Source organism: Papaver somniferum, chromosome 6 (genome assembly GCF_003573695.1).
Source record: "Papaver somniferum cultivar HN1 chromosome 6, ASM357369v1, whole genome shotgun sequence".
Classification (NCBI taxonomy): domain Eukaryota; kingdom Viridiplantae; phylum Streptophyta; class Magnoliopsida; order Ranunculales; family Papaveraceae; genus Papaver; species Papaver somniferum.
Window position 1 is genome coordinate 82,935,728 of NC_039363.1, and position 17,527 is coordinate 82,953,254.

The window sequence follows — 17,527 nt, forward strand, 5'->3', positions numbered from 1 at the left end:
ATGAGGGTGTCCTGTATCGAACAAGTTGTTGTTTTTGATTTTTGTATGTTGTTTTTGGTTTGTTGCTGCTGCTGCACGCTTCCCACAGGGGGTTGGCTGTTTTTTTCTTTTTTGTATGTTATATTGCTCAATTGGTATTCTCTGGGAGGGATAATAAAGTATTAACGATGAAAGCTGTTGTTTGTCAAAACGTGGTGGATTCAGTGATAGTCGGGATCTAGAGATGATACGACTCAAGACGGATATACTTAGTTTGTCATCAGATTACATGTGGCTAAAAACACAGATATAGCTCATGATATTAAAATCCCGGAAGCAACAGTCATATTCGATCATGAACCAGCAACGGTCATATTCATGCAAATGAACTCGAGATAATAATAATAGAAAAAACGGATGCTCCCCCTACCAACCACGGCAGGTATCAACACTCACCAACAAGACACCAAATATTGCCTATGATGACAAAATGCCTTTTTTTTTTTTTCCTTCCGGTCAAACCCACAAAAGCTCAATGAACAACCGTGACCTAGCAGCCAGAGTTGTTAAACTGACTCTAAAACCAAATGACGATCTTACGGTCTGCAGCATTTTATACTCCTTAGGTCAGCCAGTGGCCAGTGAAGTGCGTGGCGGGGTATAAAACAGAGGAAAGCTGTGGTGGATGAAAAGGGACTTCCAAAGGCCAAAACCAACCAATACGCTATTATCAAAATTCATTAGTCAAGTCCTGATATCCATAAGCACGTCACAAGTTGAAACGTAACGTCTAAAGTGTCCTTCAAAATTTCAAACATTGTCGCACCAATTTTCTTAGGGTGATCTTATCAACTCCAAATTACTTACGGCCGTGGATTGATATAATTATGCGAGAAAGTCTCATGATCCAACAGACGTAAGACCTACGATGATGTAAGGACTTAGGTCAAGACAGACTGAGACAGCAGTCACGTGGTCTGTGGGACTGAATATTATTTTAGGTCACAAAAATTCGGCCATTGAAAGGTCGTACTTTTGCATTTCCCTCTCTCTCTTTTTCTGAAAAAAACGCCAACTTTTTCTAGAGAGAGAAAAAACAAAGTATAAGTTGTAAAGTCTTTGTGTTTACATTATCATCATTTCATTTCATTTCATTTCATTTCGTTTCCTTTGAAAGAAGAAAAAAAGCATCTCTCTTCAGTTCAGGAATTTTCTGTCTAACTCTCAGACTATTCATGTCGGTAAGAGAAGCCTTTAGACCTCTTTTTCTTCATTTTTATTTTGAATTTTGTTTCTGTTATTTGATCATTTTGGACTAATTTTACTGTTCTATTTCATGTATTCCTTGTTTAATATGCTAAATTAGGTTCAATTTTGATCTGTTTTTGTTTAGAGTAATTCGTGTATTTGAAGTTTTGGATTATGTTTTGATTCTATTGATGTTCTGATAGCTTATTGATTCGATCTGTTGAGCTTCTTTTTTTTTTTTGTTAGTGAAGGTTGCAGCTTTTTAGTTCTATGTTTTAACCTAGTATTAGTATATTTTTATTTCATGTATTTGATTTTTAGTGTTCTTTTGATTGGGACTAATTTGTCTTCTGCAACAATTATTTATTTTGTGAATTCAAGTTTGTTTTTTTTCTTCTGCATAATTTTGAAGAGTTATGTAATTGAAAGGAGGGTGTTGTAATTAATGAACTGCTTATAATTGTGGGATTTTTATGTTCTTAACCTTTTCCTGGAGCATATTCTATCAGAATTGGTTTGTTTGTTTAACCTCTTTGTCATTCTTTAGATTCTAGGAATAGATTTGTCATGCTTTTTCTATTGCTTATTTATGTTCACTTGGTAACAAGAAAGGTTGTAGCCATCCAAAGTAGGAATATTGTTTTTTCTCAGTTCAACAGAAAAAAGTTTAGTTCTACTGGTTTGTCCAACATGAGTTGTACCATATATGCTCCATGGTCTATGACTAAAGCTGGACATCAGCAGCACATAAGCTTTGATCATAATCTTTGGTCACTCTCCTAATCCTGCACGTTCTATATGTATGATCAGTTCGGATTGGATAAATTGAGCCAATATGGACCTGATCCAGCTTTAGTCTTATTAAATTTATGGACCATAAACCAAAAAAGAAATATTGAAGTTTATGTTTCTTATAAACGTGGAATATTGTATGTTAGCTCAAGAAGTATAGGAAGCAGCACCAATATGCATATTTGCGATGGTGCTTATGTAGCCGCAGATACAATCATCATGCCTGGATTAATGCCTTTTCTAGTGTTAGGATCGCTCAGGAACTTTCTTCCCATGCTTTTATTTCTGAGTTAAGTAGCTGTCAAGTACCTTTTCAGAAGGACGCTAAGGTTACAGACTTACAGTTCAACCAATATTACCTATTAAAGGACCCGTCCTTACACACTCACATGATCATTGTATTTTTCTGGGTAAGCGTTCTCTTAGGCCGAGCTTTGCCGGATATGGTTTGCATTTTTGAAGGTGTTGCATGGTAATTAAAAGTGCTTTTGTGGTTTTATTATCACATGCTAAAGCTTTTATGCTTCACCCTCTTTTTTGTTTTTATGATTTTCATTTGTTACTGTTTAGTAAACTGACATTGTGGGCCTGAAATGGTGGTTAGCGTAAGGTCACCAATATGTATCACTTATCAACCCATTGCTAGCGTAGAACCTCCTAAGTCTTACCTTATCAAGCTTCAATAAGATATTCTGTTAGCATCTTAATTTATGTTCTACTTTTTTTAGTGTGAATATGAACTTTCAACACTGTTTAGGTGATCTTGTCCGGCCTTTGCTTACCATGTAATTTGAATACGAGGCTATGACCTATGTTGAGTTTCATAACTGCAGCTTGCTCTCTGTTTTAGTTTATAGATTGGACACTAATGTTATGTTTTATCTTTAAATTTCCCGAGGTTCTCCTCATTGGTAGTTTTCTGAATTTTATGTAAATTTCATTTTGCAGCAGGACAAAGGTCGGCCATTGCCAAAGTTTGGTGAATGGGATGTCAATGATCCTGCTTCAGCTGAGGGATTCAGTGTGATTTTTAACAAGGCCAGGGACGAAAGAAAGGCAGGCAACAAGCCTGACTCACCAGGAAAAGATGAAACTTCTCTGTATAACAAACCTAGACCAGTTACAGGCAAACCTCATTCTGTAAGTTCCTCGTCTGCTTATTTACACTTGCAATCACTTCTATTCAAGGAACGGTGTTCATACTTTTTTGAGTTCTTCTGTGCAAAAAGTACTAGCTGTCATCTCATGTCTGAGCTTAACTTGATCTATGTCTATACGTCTAACTGTGAGAAAAAGTGATTTCACTCTCATTGCATGCTTCAGACTTTGATTATCCTTGAGTAGTGAGATTGACCAAGTCAGTGCGAATAACATTTACAAATAATAAGACTAATGACAGTAACTGGAGATGCTATGACATCTGAAAAAGAGAACTTGTAACTTAAAGTAGTATGATGGTTTATTGGTCTCGGGAAGTGGGAGGTTACTTAAAAGCTATTGGGACACGGATTGTGGGTTGATCAGTTTAACATTAGCATTTAGCACTAATATTCTAGTTTTTTTTTAATTTCAAATAGTACGCTTTTACTTCATCCTGACTGTTATACTATATTCTGTCAATAATAATCGGTACTCATTGCATATGCGCACCTATATTGGATAAATGGACGCAACTGATGTGTAAGATATCATTTTGGCTCATAAGCAACTGCCATCTCTGTTCTGAGTGCTAGGTAGGGCGGCGTGCAATGAGCGGCCTAGTATGCCCAGCAGTCTAGTATGCATGACATGATTTGTTTTGTCAACATTGACGCGTAGTATCTACCTTTTATAGCTTACTTGCTTGAATGATACTGAATTGCCCATTAAATCTCTTCCTTTCTTCTTTCCTTTAAATTTAAGCACCAGCCAAACATAAGTTGATCTTAGTTGGCTGCCTAATATTCTCCTGGGCAATATGGGCTGAACCTAGAAATTTAACATAGGTGAGATTTCCTAGGTGCGGCGTTGCCTTTGACAAGTGCACTGTTGCCGTATGCTAATGCTGTTGACACTTTGGATCTGCAGAAAAAATGGTTCTGCTGCGTGCAACCTGCGTATGCGGATTCTTGAGAAGGGGACTCTCACCTGAGATGGCCGAGCCTTCATTTAAAGAAAGTTCATCTACTATATATATACCTTTTCTCCCCCGCCATTATTTTCCACGAGACCGAAGCTGTGGTGGGATTTTGCAGTGATCTGTTTGCTAGGCTCCGCTACTGACCGAGGTTGATGAGAAGTATGGGGTCTGGTGGAGGGAGTTAAGGATGACAGATGAACACTCTTGTTGTATTTAAATATATTTTGTACTACTGACTCGTGTTGACATCATTAAAGCTGACCCTTATTCTGCTTCCTTCTTTTTTTTGCTCGATTTTTTGAAGTTCTCCATTGCTGCTTTTGGGTCTGATGCAAATTTGTTTTATGACAAAAAAAAAGAAGTTATAAATTTGGTTTATTTGAGTGAATAATGGTTTCCCATATTACGTACATGTTTGGGGATATCAGACGTCTTGAAACTTGTTCTTAGAAGTAAAGAGTCTCTGTTTACACAATGCTCTGTGAAAAAAAAATTCTCAGGGAAATGTGCTAACATTTAATGAAGTGACTCTGTACAGGTTTTGATTGTTCCTGTTGGAAAATTAACCATTGAGGTGGTGGAATGACATCAAATAGTTGCAAAACTGATTGATGTTGAGAATCAGGGGCATATGCTCCTAGTTGATTAAACTCTGCAGATTCCTAGTTTCCGCTCGAAGAGGCGCCGAAGGAGATAGATTTGGAGAATGCTTGCTCCAATGAGTACGAGTGATTCTAACATTGCTTTGTGGATTGCCCTCTTACTCATTCCCTGATTCACTGCCCATAACAAAATAACAACAATTTTAGATCAGACTGTTCTCATTACTTTTTAACTACAGGAGACACAGAGAGATACAAACATATAGCTTGGCGATCAGTCTGAGCTTCTAGCCAGTGCTGTTCGAACTGGACGTCAAAGAGAGCTTGTTGCAACTTTGAGAGTTGTGTCATCAATGGGTTAAGGTGCTCTGCAAAACCATGTTCGAGAAACAAGGAGGTCATTTTTTCCATTTTTATCAAGAGAAAGAGTATTCAAAACCTTATACATTCCTCCAATCATACCATCCTTAGCATGCTGGCCATGATATGCAAAATGGCGAATATGAATATCAAAATCGACGGTTTCGTAATGAGGACCCTTGTTCTTAAAACAAAATTGGTGCAGACCTTCCCTGCGAACCACGAACTCAAATTTTTCGCTGGTCTTGTCATGAGAATAGTGAACCAAGTCTCCTCTTGGATCCTTTGCCTGCAATATTATATCACTCCTATAGAGAACATCTTAACACAGATATCAACAGAAACAGAATATGTAAACAAAACTTACAATAAGATCGACACCGTCTTCTAAACCGGAATTCCATGGTACATCAGCTTTAATCACAACATAAGAAACTTGAACCGTGTCGCCTTCGAATGGCATAGAATGAGATAAACATTCTTCCTTTTCAACCACAAATCTAATCCCAACTACATACTGTGATTGTAGTAAGTTTATTGATAATACACCCAACAGTGTCATTATCATCACAAATCTGTTGCACCTCATTGGATGCCTAAGCAATTCCATGATTTCTGTACAGATAATAAATCAAACCCATATTCAACATGTTGCTGTCAGATTACATCTAAACAATTTATTAACATATAAAACTGTAGATGCATCGACGATAAAGAATGCAGATCTACGAATCCAGTATTTTACATGCAAATGTTGATCAAATATCACGCACATATGAATTTGGTGAATACGTTAGAATTGGAAAAACAAAAGTAAATCTTACCTTGAAAATAAAGCAAATCTGATACAACACAATTTAAGATGTCCGCTTTTCTTCCACTCGATGAGAATCATACGAAAATGTCAGTTCTAGTTTTCTTATATTTTACTGAAGAATTTTAGGAGACAATTAAAATTGTTTACCAATTATGTATATAGGTTGAATCTCTATGCGCAGGATGCGCACCAACAGAAAAATGAGTGCGGGGAATTCTGTTATAGTTTGGACCTTCCAAATTCACTTTCTATTTGACTGTGAAATTAAAAGGGGTATGTATGTAGGCATACAAGTTTGGTCAGCCATCTGCAAACACAAATTACATCTTCTATAGTCGACTGACGTTAGAAATGGTAAAAGCTAAAATGCTGCTTCTAATTTTATACATTGTACTCGTTAGTTACAAATACAAAGAAGAAGTTACGATACAAACTGATAGAGCTAAAACTACTGATTTTATAGTGACCGAGGTTGGAATTCGGCCCTTGTCCTTCCCAAAAGAGAGTCCTTGGTACACTGGCAGATTTATAAGCACCACCAGACTACATTGAACAATTTGCAATATTAGTGGTTGCTCAACAACTTTACCTTCCACATTAACTATCACTCTCTTTAGACCTCCAACTAAACTGAATAAGTTAATCAAGGCAACAGTTGATATAATTGTTGTAAAAATAGGAGGAGTAGTTCCGAACTCTATCCTATCCTGCTCATACATCTTTAACACCTCCTCGTCTGCAAACTTAGAGCTGATGACAAATCCAGACTTGGCAAATCCTGATAGCTTTCGGATGGTATCTATTGTGGCTAGCAGATACGAGGTTATCCTTCTAAACATCCACATCCTCTGGTCATTCCACCACGCTTTCAGTGTGCCACCTGAATGTAAGAACTCAACTAAGCTATATATGTACTTTGTCAAGATCAAGTATATGAATGGCTGGAACCATGGGCTTGTAATCTGATCATAAAACAGAAATTTGTCATAAGCATCTCATTTTTTATCATATATGAGATGGAGAGAGATGTATAGAGAATGGTACCTCAGGAAACAGGGGGATGCCCTTGAGGAGGCAAAGAGGTGGAATGATAAGGTAGTACATAGTGGGAAAGCAGTTAAGACACCAACAGTCCTGAGAGTAGTACCCCATTTGAAGTGCTAAGAAATCTTCCGATGCCCATACAGAAATGTGTTGTACTTTGACAGCAAAATCTGAAGATGTCCCTCTGCCCATCTCTCATGCTGAATAAGTGCCTCCCCTAATGTGCTTGGAGCAACACCTAAGAATCCAGGCCTTTCTGGATTGAGGTAAACCGATTTCCACCCTCTACATTTTATGGATAACCCTGTCAGAACGTCCTCCACTGCACAATTATACTTCAGCCCCATCTGCAAATTAATAATCTATAACCATAAGTACTGTAAGCAACATCATAACAAATGTGTGCATGTATGTAAGACAGAACCTCGTTTCCCCATTCAGTGTTTTCCTCATAAGTACAGCTTGCAAGAGCCTTTGATTTGTTTTCGAGTTCCTCAACACTCCCTTCGCATAGCTTTCTCACACTAGTGTCTATTCTCAATGGATTTCCTTTACTGTACTTCCTCCCCATAAGTGTCTCTCTTCTGTGGAAGCAACCAGTCCCTATGTATAAAGGCCCTCCGCTACCATCCATACCTCGCAGCTCCACCTTTGTCACCAATCATAAAATGTTCTGAGAACCCATAATTAGGAAAACACTGATTATGCAGAAAACTGTAAACCCGATACCGTACATTGTATATAACACAAAGGCTATTAGAGTAAATGTCATGCGTGCTGATGTTACGAAACATCTGTGGGTACTGAACATAAGCAATCTCATGACCCTTCTCTTCATCCATGAAAAAACATAAAGCATCTCTTATGGATTCAGAATCGTTTGAGTACATGTCGCAATCCACAGTGAGGATAATCTGACCATTGCTTATCTCTGAGGATACCCTTATCTGCACAGTGTAGTAACAACAATAAGAACAAAGTATTTCACAAATAATGGTAATGCGGCTAAAAACTGCAGGTCTTTTAATGCATATACCAATGCATTCAAAGCTCCAGCTTTGAAGTTATGGTGGTGTTGCTGGTTTTTTTCCCGAGCCAAGTATACAAGCGTAGGCAATTTGCATCCTTCAATATCCACAGCATGTGGATCTCGGCTATCGATTAATATCTACACCCAAGTGAAAATTTTAATATTAATATGATAGTTCCAAATTTGACAGTACCCTTGTTGAGCTAGCAAAACAAATGAAAAATAGTGTACTTGAAGGATTGTTTGATGGTCGCTGAGAAGCAACGGAAGCCCATTCTGAAAATCCTTTGTGCTTAGCCTGCATTTCTTCAGGAATCCTTCCCAACTTGGTTGCAGTTTCAATTCGTTGCTCCATTTCCTCGTATAATATCTGGAAACAGTAAATTGAAAGAGCTGTATTGTGAACAGAGCAGAGACAACAACTCCAATGCCTGAGAAATTATCTATGACATGGTTGTGTTTGACACAAACACATGGCGCACGAAGTACTTACGAAACAAAACGTTGTCAGTACCTTAATGTGAGACCATTCTTGAGAATTCAAAGCAGCAGTTGGGGGATTTGAAAGACATGCCATGGGTGACCTTGACTCCACCTTAATTTTTTTACAAAATGGAATCCAGAACTTGGCGAAATGAGAAGCCTCTATCAGAGCATAAAACGTCAGCTCTGACCCACCGTCATCTGACAAGTACACACTGAGATTCTCAGATGGGTAATTGAAAGCCATGACTGACAAAACAGTGTTAATCACCATTATTGGTGGCTCTATTGTAGGGTCTGCAGTACATACAAATATATCTACACCAGGTAACTTCTCCTCATATCTGCAATTACCGACATTGAAAGAGCAATTAAAATCTAAGGTTTCAGAGACTGTTGTTCGTACAGCTTTGAGTTAGATGGTACTAGTACCTGAGTGAGAGTCTATGTCTGAAGGCGTTACGATTACGAGGTTCCAACGAACAGCTTGAGTGAAAAGCCAATAGATAGTGAACCATATCTCACACCCTAACAAACCAATCCAACACCATCTTCTTGTTTCTGCAAACTCAGCTCCATCGGCAAATCCTGTGACTCTATACACCAGAATCAAACAGATACAAATGAAGGTAGAAACTGAAAACAATCGATAAGCAAGTCGACCCTTTGATTCCTTTGTTTCAAATAGCGGAAGATCATATTCTTCATCATCTCTGCTCTCTCTACTGCTTCCCATCTCCCTCTACCTCACGGATCACTGATTGATAGTTCAAAATTGTCAAAATATTAGCCGGCTAGAAGAAGATAAGTTAAAGTCGCTTTCTTAGTCGGTCATCTATAAGTAAGGGTCTGGAGAGGTAAAGAAGCCACAACCACTCAAAATTCAGGATGTAAACCTTCGTAAATAAATATTAGTAGCTTTGTCCAAAAACCAGAATTTCAGCAGCTATTAAGTAGAAATTACCGATATGTAATTAGATAAGTGAAAAATACTAGAACCCCCTACTATATGGGTTCAAACATATAGAAGCCCCACAAAATGGATCCTCCACCCTCAACTCCACACTTTCATAAAATGATATTACTAGGCCCGAAAAATCAAATTATCTTTAGATCAGGCCCATAATTAATTATTCCGAACTTTAATAATTGCAACTTTGCCCTTTAGTATTTATACAAGGGAATCCCAGAAGCTTCTTTTCATTTCTCTATTCTCTTTCTCTTTCATCTTTATCTCTCTCTGTTGTAGAACAATGGTTTCTAGGGTTCCTGAGATTCATTTTCGACTGTATCAAATCTTCTTCGTCTTCATCAAATCTTCGACTGCAACAACAACGATTGATTGCATCTTCTCCTTTTATGCCTCTGTAGTTTCATTTATGTCAAAGATCGATTGAATCTGATCAAAAGATAGATCTTACGGAAGATGCAGATGATTTGTTTAGTCTGATAATTAACCAAAGAAATCGAAGAGAAACATCAGGAAAAACGAATTGAAAGGTAAGTTAATCTTCCTTTAAAGCTTTCATTAATCGATTTCGAGTTGAAATCAAATTTCTCGTGGTTTGATTTTAATGATTTTGAAAAAAAAAATGAAAATTAATCTCGATTTCATTATCTGATCCTTAATTAGAGTTTAGATCCTTAATCATGGGAAAGATGAGCATGATTTTGCGTATAAGTATCATCTTCTCTTAAGGATTTTAGGGTTTTCATAACCTATATCTTCATTTTTTTTTTAATTAACCTATCCTAATTGAAATCGAAGCATAGATCTACAATTTTCTACTCACTCTGGTTGTTTTGATTTAGATTTTTTGAAAAAACTTGAACAAAAAATCCATATCTATTCGTCGTAAATCTTAATTTGTAGCTACGATCTAAAATAATGTTTTGAGATTCAGTATCAAAGAATCATTGTCTCTGTTACCCATAGATTTGATTTGATTTTTCATCCACTCATATGAACTGGTCTGGTGATGTTGGTGGTGCAGGTAGGGGTTCTTTAGGAGGATGAGGAGGCACTGGTGATATCAGAATTGATTAATTGAATGAGAACTGCTTCATTGGTTAGTTTGTTTATCCAAGTGGCTATAGATGAAACAACAGAAAACACTCTTGAATCACAAAAGAGTTTGATTGCTCAATTGTTGTACTTTTCTGAGAAATTAGAAAGCTCTGATTCATCCTTATCACCAGGCTCATATGTGTTGACATATATGAAAGAAAGCAGTGCTGAGAAGTAGAAGTCAACTGATAAAGATGATTATAGGTACTTCATTTCAGATGCCATGCTGCCAATGTTTTTCTCTTGAGGTAAATTTTTTGGTTGTTTCTCACTGGTTGTGTCTTAGTTATTTGGTTGTTAGGTACTTCATTTTCCGATGTCATGCTGCAAATGTTTTGGTTACTCTGCAAATGTTGGAAGTATGTTTAATCTGTTTTTTACGTGGTCCTAGGTCTGTTTTGGTTACTCTGCAAATTTTGGTCATCATTGTAACTAATTTTGTTGTTTGATATACAAAGGTGTCCTCGTTAAGCATTTGATTCTCTGAAATTTAAGTATAATTTGTACAACTGACCCAATTTGATAAATTTCATCTAACATGCTTATCTGTTATATTTATGTAGCTGCTCTGAGATAGGAGATCACAGATGAAACAAATAAAGGGACATGACGCTCCAAATCTATCTCTACCGATCCAATTCATCTCAGTATCTATTCTCTCAATGGTAAGATGGCTTTAAAAAACACTGAAGTGTAACTGCGGCTTACACATGCCATATGCATGTGTAACTTCCTATTACATATGCTTATGACATATGTAACTGCGAATTACACATGATATATGAATGTGTAACTGCCGATTACATGTAGTACAGTTTTCTTGTGTATGAACTTTTACCAGGTTTCCCACTTCACAGTGTAAGGCTTTTTTACCAGCATAGTATTGGTAGACTATGGATGTGTAACTAGTAGTTATACATGCTAATTAGATGTGTAACTTCTAGTTACACAAGCTAAATTGATGTGTATATATTAGTTACACATGCAAAATAGATGTGTAACTATGCTAATTTGATGGGATATGCATATGTAACCTAATATGAAACTTCTATCCGTTATTAGTGATTTTAACATAGTGTACATGTCGGGTACACGAGTCATAAGCATGTGCAGCTGTTAATTACACATGATATATGCATGTGTAACTCTGACTTACATTAGACAGATGCACGTGTAACTTCGAATTACATTAGACAGATGCATATGTAATTTATATTTACACACGCTTTTGATAAGTTATCAAGTGTTTTTTTGTGATCTTTGTGATCTTTGTTAATTGTTCAATAATTTCATTTGTTGCAGATATACAAGCATTTGGAATCGGGGAAGATAAGAAAGACGAGAAGGCTGACCCCAAGGTGCTGGCTAACAAAGCTTCCAAGGCTTTTGTTCATTTGTATGAGAAGTGTTCTAGATGCTATGGTACTGATATCATTTGTTTGTCATGTAGTTACTAAGAAGGCTGACCCCAAGGTGCTGGCTAACAAAGCTTCCAAGGCTGTCAAAGCTGGAGCATCAACCATTAAGAAGAAGGCTAAGAACATCTGCACATCAGTCACATTTCACAGGCCAAAGACATTGCAGAAGGCAAGGAATCCCAAGTACCCATGTATTAATGCACTACCAAGGAACAAGCTTGACCATTACCAGATCCTGAAATACCCACTCACCACCGAGTCCGTAATGAAGAAGATTGAAGACAACAACAAGAAGAAAACAAGGATGCTTTCAAGAAGATGTACAACATCCAGACAGATAAAGTGAACACCGTTATCAAGTAGGTCTGGAATGGTTTCACTTAACTTATACATCTGTTTAACTGCACATTACACAAGCCATATGCATGACAGTTTGCACGTTTAACTAACATTGGCAGACTATGGATGTGTAACTAGTAGTTACACATGCTAATTAAATATGTAACTTCTAGGTACACAAGCCAAATGAATGTGTATCTACTAGTTACACATGCAAATTAGATGTGTAACTTATAGTTACACATCTAATTTGATGGGATATGCATATGTAACCTAATGATGAAACTTCTATCTGTTATAGTGGTTATATTTATGAAATTGAGGAAAGAACATCAAGTCCTAGTAGTAGGGAGTAGTAGTGGATGCAGATTAGACTAATTAGATGCAGGTTATACTTATAGTTACACATGCTAATTAGATGTGTAACTTCTAGTTACACATGATGATTGTATGTGAAACTTATGCTAATATGCATGTGTAACTATTGTTTACATATGACATATGCATGTGTAACTACTGATTACACATGCATTTTGTTTTCCTGGGTTCATATCTATACCCTGCTGAATCAGTTGTGTGATCATTTTTTGTGATATTAATGTGCTAGCACAAGGTTCTCAGGTGTTTGTATTATTCTGCCAGTATAATTACTGTCTGAAGCTTTACTTTCTGTTGCTTAAAATGTCCGTCGTCATCGATAATATGAAAATGGATTAGGTACATCTAGACTAGCGTTGTAAAACGTCTTTCTGTTAATACAGTGCTAACAACGTCTTTCTGCTGAAGCAGTCGTATCTTAATTAAGAGCTTCTCATTCACTTGCAAGGTTAACTGTATTATTTATGACTGGTAATTGCTTGATAGTCACCTCTCGTTTTTGCTAGTGTTATTCATTTAGAGATGGATTTGCTGATTTTATGTTGACATATCCAAGTCTGATGCATGTGTAACTCCTAATTACATAATTCAGATGCATGTGTATCTGCAAGTTACACATGCTAATTAGATGTGTAACTTTTACTTACACATACTGATTTTGGGTACACATACCAATATGCATGTGTAACTCCTAGTTACACTAGTCATATGCATGTATAACTTCTAGCTACACTAGCCAGATGAATGTGTATCTCCTAGTTACACATGTTATATGCATGTGTAACTCTCAGTTACACAATTCAGATGCATATGTAACCGCTAGCTACACTAGTCAAATGCTTGTGAAACTGAAATATACATTGTTTTATGTACTGTTCATTTTAATCGTATAAATACTGGTTGCTTGTTGTTATATTTCAGGTTTTAGATAACTTCATAAAAGATAATTGCTTAAACGTGGTAATGGTCTCGCTGGAACTGGAGTTGACGCTGAATACACAAGTCAGATGCATGTGTAACTCTCAGTTACACTAGATAGACACATATTTAACTCTCAATTACACTAAACAGATGTGTGTGTAACTTCTAGTTACACATGCTAAGAAATTATTGTAAATGAATATTAAAGTAATAACTGTATTTTTTTTGTGTGTGTGTTTTTTTTGATGTCTATTTTTTTTGCATATATATACAAGTGTAACTTTGCATTACACATATCATAAGGATGTGTAACTTCTGGTTACACATGCCATATGCATGTGTAACTTCTGTTTACACCTTCGCACTGTATTTTAATAATTTCGGGCCTAGATTTAATAATCTTGGGCCTAGATTTAAATTTTATTTAATTATGGGCTTGACAATATGCATAAGGGTATCAAAGTCTTTTAAAAACTCGGGGCCTAGATTTAAACTTTTTTTAATTAAGGGCCTCATATTATGGGTTATCCGTGGGTTGGGCCTGAGCCTAATTTCCTCATTAGATAATGGCAGGTACGCCCATTAAGAGCTCCATGGTTAAAGGGTAGTATGGTATTGGTGTGAGTTTTAGAAAAATGCTTTTCTGTTGTGTTGTATTGTGGTGTGTTGCGGAAATAATATTTGGTAAATTATAATTTAAACTGTAAAATTAACAAATTTTAAATTCTGTTTGGTAAATCAGTATTTTAAAGTGATGGTGATGTAGTTAATGACTAAAATAGAATATTTCAAAAATTAGTTTTGAATACACTTTAATTCTAATAAATTATATTTTTAATTCTAATATATTTAATAAACTAAAACTAGTACAACCATTGATATGGTGGGAAGGCCGAACGAAGAAGAATCTGAAGATGGGGTTTGTCTGCTATTACTTTCGTCCCGTTTAAAAAAAAATGATATTTTCTCTTTGTTTCAGAAAAAGTGATACTTCACCTCGTTTCAGAAAAGTGATATTTTCGCTCCATTTCAGCGAAAGTATAAATTTTCCAAAATGAAGGGAAAGTATCACTTTTCCCGAAAAGGAGTGAAAGTATCGTTTTTCCTGAAACGGAATGTGAAAGTATCACTTTTTCTGAAACAGAAAATTAGTCGATCCATAAACCAAAATATGGTTGCACGATGTGTTATGCATCCTTTGTGGTGGTTTGCATAAAGGTTATGCATTCAATTTTCGAGATTTGTGTCTAAAGTGAAAGTATCACTTTTCTTGAAACGGAGGGAGTACATTGTTTTATTAGTTGCAACGGAAAATTAGTTGATGATAAATCAAAATATGGCTACATAAAGTATATGTATCCTTTGTGGTGGTTTGCATAATGGATATACATTTAATTTTCTAAAATTGTGCCTAAAATGATAAGTACCTCCAAAATTTTCGTAAAAATTCTAAATTTGATATTTTTATTTGTACTCATTGCGTATATTTTTTTATAATCTTTCCAACGAGATAAAATTTATAAAATTCCACGGATTTTTAGATATGTTATATTAAAGTTTGCTTTCCAATTACAGTAATTGGACTATAAGGGAGGGATAATTGTGTCAAGTGAAAAGACTAACCATGAACACCAAATCCAATCTTTTTGTGTCAATTGATGACTTAAATTTTACAAAAAAGTGGCCATATAAGGTCCTCCCTCGCTTCGTTCGGTCCGCCCAAATATAAGTAATATTTATTTTATTATTTTATTCATTTATTTATTTTAATAATTATTCTTATTATTTAATGAAGAATTTTATGATTATGGTTTGCTTAAAAACCTATTATTATTGTAATTCAGACATGACATGGTTCGAGTGCGGACATGTGTTATAAGGCCTGGGTAGCTGGAAGAAAAGAAGTCTCATTAGGTTTTCTATCCAACAACGCAAGTGGCTTCAAGCCCGCTGATATTCTCGTATATAATTGGGAGGATGGGAAAGATGTATGTTTTAATGTTACGGGCATCTCGCCAATCACAAGTGCTAGAACCCGCAGCTTTACTCTAGGCCAAGATATCAATGCTGGAGTTACTCCCAAACACAACAAATATTTGGACCAATGTGTGACACATGGGTATGGTTTCAATGTTTTAGCTTTTTCTACCTTAGGTGAACTTGGAGAAGATACAATATTATTTCTCAAGAGACCGAGAAACTACCCATCTAGTCACGATGCCAACCATAGAATAAGTAGTTCTCTCTTTTATAGATTAGGTATTGTTATTAAAAACGGAGTTGGTGCTCAGCTTGTTGCTCGGCTACCCTCCTCCGACATGTAAAAAATCTTTTTGTGTTTCTGTTTTTTTAGTGCCCTCTGGTGGCTGTTGTTTTTATTGTAGTTATTATATATTATTTTAAAATAAAAAATGAGAAAAATAGAGAAATAAAATAAAAGTTAGAATTATAATGATAAATGTACAATGTTCTAAGGTAAAACTTGTCTTTATAATAAAACTAGAACTTGGCCCGTGCCGTAACAACATGACCACGAAAATAAGTGAAAAAATTATTTCAACCGGGATTATTTATTTGTTGTTACTATTTAAAGTGATAATTGTTCTTCATACATTTTGATTATTATTTTTTCTTTTGTATTTGGCCGAGCTTATTTTAACACCTAAAAATCAAGCACAACTTGTAAAATATAATGTTATTTGTGAACATAACGCGCACACTACTATATTGACTAATTGTGATACCACCACCAGAACCACCCATTACAACTACCTTTTTCACCAGCAGCTCCATGCACCGGCACTCACAAACATCACCGTGATTACCCATAATATCTATCAGTGTAATTATTAACATAGTTGTTATCTATTGAGTGGGAGTATATATATTCATTTAGATAATTAATAAGACATTTATCATGAGAGATTAATAAAAATATTTATTATGAGACATTAATGAGATAATAATGATGTGCACAGATTAAGACCGTCAGATATGAATTTCTAACTTTCAATCATAGACGCCACTTATAAACACTTAGTAAACAACCATTGATTTATCTTCTCCCTAAACAAATCTTGAGGATGATACTAAAACAATTGATAAATTAAGGCACTAAAGATTTCGAAGATGATACCAAATCATCAAGGAAATAAGGTTAAGCGAAAGCATGTTCTTGGATTTAATTTCTTTTGTCTCTTTAGTCTATCTCTAATTCCCAAATTTATTTCTGATTTAGGTTTGCTCAAAAGTGGAGAACTAAAGTTTTTAAGTCCACTCCTCCTTCTGGATGTGAGTGAGAGAATCAATTGTTTAGTTTTATGGGAATGTAAGTTTATTATTTTTAGTCTATCAAATTTCTCCACTTTGCTTTTGATTTTTGGGATGGGAAAAAGAGAATATGTATTGCATTATTTCCCAATTAAAGCGTGTATTCATGGGATCGACCACAAACGTAGATTTATCAATCAGGAGAGAAAATCAAGATCTCCCTTTATGTTAACTAACTTAGTTAAACTTTGTTTTATAATACAGAACAAAGAAACATGAAAAAAAATATCACCTAGATATGATATAACTCGTGTCATAACCTTGTGAATTAGTAATAAGTTAATTTATTGTGTACTGATTTTGATTCGTACCGTTCGTTTGCAGTTATTATTTTAATGTGGAAATTTCTAAGAAACCCAAGTTTGGTTCCTATCTCTTCTAGAAACCCATCATTAAGATGGTATATATTTGTAGCCCAAATTACAAGATCTATGGTTAAAAATAATAGTTATAGATTAGACGTATCTTTCACATTTTCAGATGGGCTAAATTAACCTCAATTAATTGGTTATGTAATTAATAAAATGTTCCTGCAGTCACCATGCCCATTGCTACTAGGGATTCTTCCTGCACCTCGTCACCTGCGTTTTCGTTTTCCC

The 17,527-nt window shown here is 35.7% G+C and overlaps 2 protein-coding genes and 1 pseudogene across 3 annotated transcripts; 1 reads left to right on the top strand and 2 right to left on the bottom strand.

Moving 5' to 3' along the window:
* Window positions 1-1,018: 1,018 nt before the first annotated feature.
* Window positions 1,019-4,526, top strand: LOC113288189 (protein NOI4-like). 2 transcript variants are annotated; one of them, XM_026537146.1, is made up of 3 exons: window positions 1,019-1,220; window positions 2,968-3,159; window positions 4,087-4,526. In XM_026537146.1, the coding sequence occupies exons 1-3, from the start codon at window positions 1,215-1,217 to the stop codon at window positions 4,129-4,131; spliced, it is 243 nt and encodes an 80-aa protein (XP_026392931.1). In that variant the 5' UTR covers window positions 1,019-1,214; the 3' UTR covers window positions 4,132-4,526. The 2 variants fall into 2 exon arrangements, with proteins under 2 accessions (XP_026392931.1, XP_026392932.1); XM_026537147.1 differs by having other exon boundaries at window positions 1,053-1,220; window positions 2,971-3,159.
* Window positions 4,497-6,133, bottom strand: LOC113288188 (transmembrane emp24 domain-containing protein p24beta2-like). Its single transcript, XM_026537145.1, has 5 exons — window positions 5,925-6,133; window positions 5,468-5,715; window positions 5,203-5,389; window positions 5,001-5,108; window positions 4,497-4,917 (listed from the first exon to the last, which is right to left on the bottom strand). The coding sequence occupies exons 2-5, from the start codon at window positions 5,708-5,710 to the stop codon at window positions 4,784-4,786; spliced, it is 672 nt and encodes a 223-aa protein (XP_026392930.1). The 5' UTR covers window positions 5,711-5,715; window positions 5,925-6,133; the 3' UTR covers window positions 4,497-4,783.
* A 129-nt stretch (window positions 6,134-6,262) lies between these two features.
* On the bottom strand, window positions 6,263-9,338 carry LOC113288187 (annotated as a pseudogene).
* Between the last annotated feature and the right edge of the window lie 8,189 nt (window positions 9,339-17,527).